Source organism: Natrix helvetica (genome assembly GCF_964273705.1).
Source record: "Natrix helvetica genome assembly, chromosome: 1".
In the NCBI taxonomy this organism is placed as follows: Eukaryota; Metazoa; Chordata; class Lepidosauria; order Squamata; family Natricidae; genus Natrix; species Natrix helvetica.
Genome location: NC_138548.1, coordinates 77,420,936 through 77,426,257, shown reverse-complemented (window position 1 = coordinate 77,426,257; position 5,322 = coordinate 77,420,936). Strand labels below are relative to the sequence as shown.

At 36.9% G+C, this 5,322-nt stretch overlaps 1 protein-coding gene across 2 annotated transcripts; it reads left to right on the top strand.

Moving 5' to 3' along the window:
• PIGH (phosphatidylinositol glycan anchor biosynthesis class H) lies at window positions 1-4,530 on the top strand. 2 transcript variants are annotated; one of them, XM_081937749.1, is made up of 4 exons: window positions 1-212; window positions 1,575-1,784; window positions 2,717-2,800; window positions 4,063-4,530. In XM_081937749.1, the coding sequence occupies exons 1-4, from the start codon at window positions 33-35 to the stop codon at window positions 4,141-4,143; spliced, it is 555 nt and encodes a 184-aa protein (XP_081793875.1). In that variant the 5' UTR covers window positions 1-32; the 3' UTR covers window positions 4,144-4,530. The 2 variants fall into 2 exon arrangements, with proteins under 2 accessions (XP_081793875.1, XP_081793876.1); XM_081937750.1 differs by having other exon boundaries at window positions 13-122.
• The last annotated feature ends 792 nt before the right edge of the window (window positions 4,531-5,322 follow it).

Below are 5,322 nucleotides of genomic sequence, written 5' to 3'. Positions count from 1 at the left end.
GAAACGCCTTCGCCTCGCTCCCCGACTCGGACATGGCGGAAGAGCGGGAATACCTATCGGTCTCCGGGGCTCCCATTAAGCTGCGGCCCCTCCACCACAGCGCCTCCTGTCGGGAGCTGCAGGTGCGCTGCCCGCGGCTGCAGTTGGGCTCTCTGAGTGCCGTCACGTGCTGCGTATGGCTCGTGGCTTATGGGCTCTTCATCGTTAGCCAGGTACCCGTCGGATCGCCGCTCGTCTTGAAAGCGGGTCCTGAAGTTTGCTCAGACTCGGGGAGCGAAGGGGCAGTTAATGGCCGGCCATTACATGGGCACCCCGCTCCTCAAGAATTCAGCGGGGGCAGGCAGCCCCACAATCCTCCATCCCTGCCCCTTTCAGATTGCTGATGGGCTCTTAGTGTCTTGTAGGGTTTCTCTTTAAATCAGGGGTTCCCACACTTAGCAACTTTAAGACTTGTGGACTTCAATTCCCAGAATTCTCCAGCCAGCCAACCACACATCTTAAAGTTGTCAAGGTAGAGAAAGACTGACCATTGAATTAAGTGGGTATTATTGTCGAGCTGGTGTACTACATTTATCACCAGACCACCTTATGTGTGTGGTCCTCCTAACCCTTTGGCAGGATGTCCCAAAGGTGCTTTTCTCAAGAGCAGAAGAAGCTTCTTGGATGAGAAGCGAAAGGTCTTCAAAGAAAACCCAGAAAGTCCAGTTGCCTCTTGGAAAAAGCACCTTTGGGATTCATTTTAATAGTTTCTATAGTAGCTTCTATATTGTGGTACGCTGGTGCTGTATTCTCCACCATCCAGTCAGAGCTGAAGAAGCTGCTTGTATCAGAAGTATAATGTCTTCAAAGAAAAACAAGAAAGTCCCATTGACTCTTGAAAAAGCACCTTTGGGACAGCCATGACCTGGATGACTGAGAATCTCCATAGACTTTGTCAGGATATTAACACACAACTTTGTCTTTGACCCATTCTAGTCCACCCTCATAGTAGCTACTACCCAGCTTCCCTCCAGTTTAGCAATGGGACATGAGGCCATTGTTGACATGTGGTCTGTCCCCTTCCCTCCCGCCTGCCTTGGTCCCTAGTCACTGATTTTCAAGGCCATTTGTCTTTTGGCAACAAGACAGTTGGGGCTTTCTCCCTCTACATGTTCTTTAAAAATCACTAGAATTCATCTTCCATCATCCACAATCAACATTCCTGTCCTGGTTGCACATGATATAGGGTGAAGTCTGGTTTAAAACCTCTGTTTTAAAAATAAGCATGTTCTTATTTTGCCAGAAATGTATATTTTTACAGTTTGATATTCCATTTTTACCTCTGATATAAGAACGAGTAATATCTGCTTTATGAAACACAAATATACAACTGATGTACAACTGTGCTTAGGCAACTATTTATTGTGGTCTGCATAATTTCATTTTGTACTCTTTAATATAGTGCATGAGCTGTTCATCTAGATTTCAATGGTAATAAGCAGCTCTTCCGTTGAAAATGTTTCAAAGTATTACAGTATAATTATGTAGAATACAAAATGACTTTTGTCCATTTGAGAACTTGTTTTCCATTACAGAACAGTATGGTGCTTTCTGCTTCTATATTTATCACATTGATTGGCCTACTTGTATACCTGCATTTTGTGAAAATTGACCAGGAGTCTCTGCTGATAATTGACTCGCTTGGAATACAGATGACCTCGTCCTATGCATCAGGGAAAGAAAGCACAACCTTTATAGAGATGAACCAGGTCAAAGATGTGGTCATCAACGAAGCCATTTATATGGTAAGGAAATCCTTTTCCTACACTACAAAGAAATTGCATTAACAATTGTATTAACAGGAGATATCTCAGAAAGAAAGAAAAACTTGAATATTTCATATTCCTAGTGAAAAGAATCTGAGGAAAAGAAGTGATGCATGTGCTTGTTCTACATTGTAAAATACTGTTTCATTGCTTATTAATTTTGAAATGGGAGAACGCTGAAGGACACTCCAATCTATTGAACTTAATAGGATTGGGATGATTCCAGAAATGGCTCAGTCATGAGAACAAGTTAAATTTTAGATATAATTGGCAGATATGTAGTACGGATATGAGCAATAGACTTGTTTGCTTTCTTCTAAAAAATAACTGATTGCAAGTTGCTTTCGGTTTAAAAACCACTATACCTTTGTAACAGTTTCAACAATCAGAAAATGAGTGAGAATGCAACATACAGAGACCTAGTATCATGCAAAGCCACAATGCTGTAAATAATCTCTTCTTTAACAATATGTTGTTTCTTGCAGGAAGTTAAACCACAATCTGGCAAACCATATCATAGTTTAGTACTTATATTAGTATATGCTAATATATAATATTTATATTGTATAATGCATATTTGAACCCAGCCATAGTCAATAGTGAAAACTGGAGGTGATACATGAAATGAGAAGGTGTTTATTTAAAAAAAAAAGCTGATACTGAAGGAACTTTTTAAAAAGGGAGATTTCTGTGTTGTCAATTCTTAGTTGTAAGCTTCTCTACTCCTATTTGAATGCTGTTCTACAGAATCCCACTGACACAAATATTATTTCCCTGTATATTTTTATGTCCATAGAACACAGTGTGGCTAGCAATCTCTTCTTGCTTGCTTGATTGTTATTTTAACAGCAGATTTTATAGCTGTGATAATTATATTTTTTTACTATCTTATTTATACACTATAATTTTAGCAAAAAGTTATCTACTACTTGTGCATCCTTCTCCAAGATCCTATTGAACCTCATGCTGTTTCTGAAGTAGTGCCACTATTTCAGGTAGGTACAAAGTATATTGCTGAGGATGTTAAGACCTATCTTAGCATATGCTTTTCTTGCGGAAACGCTTCTTGGAAGCCATTTGTTTCTTTTCAGTATTTTTTCTGTGGAAAATACATAGAAATTGTAAAAATATTACAAATATTTTTACATTAGAGAACAGCGTTTTATGTGATCTTTTTCTCAATCCCATGTTAAAGAATATGTGTATCTTTGAAACTTACTGACTTGCAATAACTCTGCCTTTAGATATAGCAGTGATGTGCTCAGCTGAGCATGGACTGACTGCTGAACGTTTTAGATAGTTAATTTTGCACAGGTAGGTGGAGTAGTAACCCTTGTCACCCTTTGATGCATTTAAGTTCTTGTTTTTCTCAGTTATATCAACTCTAAAGAATACAATTTACCACCTCACTGAGCCTATAAACACTTCTAGAATCACGGACTGTACTAAATTAACCTTTTTCTATGAAACTTCTAGATATACTGTACCTCTCCACAAAGAAAGTTTCCAAATGGACTTTATTCTGTTAAAAGATCTTTCAGAAGTAAAAAAAAAAAGCTAGAGAGCAGAGCGTAGAAAATTACTGAGTAGATTAAAAATAATTGATACATTAATTTGTTTTTTAATTGTTACATAACTCAGCAACAGTAAATATTATTATATATTATATATTCTTTAGCAATACGTTATAATATTTCTTGGACTGAGAAAGATGGAATTCTAGGCTGAATAAGCATAATTCAGTTGAATTCAGGCCTTTAAAATTTTTTTCCCTCCATTTATTTCTTCCCATTGTATCTACAGGTAGACTTCTCTTGAGATCAGGAACTTGCAGTTTGGGAACAAAAACTATAATTCTTTTTTTTTTTGGGGTTAATTAGAAAGGCAAGTGATAGATATATATGGAGTAAATCCTCAGTATATCTAAAGTCAATGGAATTTATACCGTGTTCAGTATGCAAGCATTTGAGTTAAACATGAAGTAAGAGCCATTGTCGTGGAATCCTGAGCTGTAGACTACACTGGTAAATCAATTTCGTACAGAGAACTAAAATTGAGTTGTGCATTTGGAGCTTTCTCTAGGAAGGAAGATTGATTTATTAAGGAATTCCCAATTTTGGGAAAGTTTATAAATGTGTTCAATTGGTTGTTGTGATTGTCCTGTAAAATCCAAGAATTCATATTTTATAGTGATTCTGTATTAATTTTTATACGATTTCAGCTGCAAATTCACATAAAATATTATTTTTATTTATAGAGCTCCATGCCACGTCTAGACTGCCTTGTAGACATATACAAAAGTTGCCAAGAAATCCTGGAGCAGAGGCAAAAATCTTGATACCATCTTTTAATGTGAAACTTTTTATCAAGACAGAAGAACCACAATAATACAACTTTCCCCCAAGTTATTAGGTGAAGCTTTTCCAAGGCAATCGGGACAACCTCCCTGACTAGATTGACAACTGGGAACTGAAAACTGCTAGTGGCTTTTTGAGAAAGGATTGAACGTGCAGCTGTGAAGAAATGTTACAGAACAAAATTACTAATCCAGGTTCCACATTTTCTTCAGTCAACCTCATGATGTAAGAAGCTCAATGATAATTTTTTCCTGTCAAAAATTAACCCTGTCTAAATGACTGGAAATCTACAAGGAAGGTTCAGCAGAAATAAGATGAAAGTAAAGTTTTTTCCCCCTTCCTAAATAAAGTTCCATGGAAGACTAGAATCTATTTTCTGATAATGTTGAGTTATATGCTATTGGTAATAGTATTCCTTTTACAGACTTAATTTTGTTCATTAAGTATGTATATATGTATGTATGTATTAGTGGAAAATGATAATGGCAGATGTAGTTTCTGGTTGCTAGCTAAGATAATTTGCATTTATGAAATTCACAAGCAAAGTGATTTCTCCTGAGTAACATGAGGATGCACTTTGATTTTACAAAAAAACCCTGGAAAATTAGACACCTGTTTATTGAACAATAGTTTCATCTGCCCAGACATCTACACCTAAAGTGCATTTTTACATCAAAAGCTGAGAAACAAAGCTCCTACTACAAGACCCGAAGAAAAAGAAAAAAACAGAAAGTCCAGTTGCCTCTTGCTTTTTCATCAAGAGGCAACTGGACTTTCTGTTTTTTCTTTGAAGACATTTTGCTTCTCATCCAAGAAGCTTCTGAAGAAACTTTTTGGATGAGAAGTAAAACGTCAGCTTGGAAGAAGCTTTTTGGATGAGAAGCAAAACGTCTTCAAAGAAAAAACAGAAAATCCAGTTGCCTCTTGGAAAAAGCACCTTTGGGGCATCCATGACCTGGATGAGTGAAAATCTCCAAAGACATCCTATTAAAAGAATACGGTGAAAGAAAATATTCTTATTGTAGTGAAAATCTCATTTATCAACACCACTTCCATCTTAATACAGAACACAGTTTTTATGCATGGGACATTAGCATAATTGTAAAACTAATTTTTCATCCGTTTTTCTAATATCCAGTTAAGGCTAGGTGACATGGTCA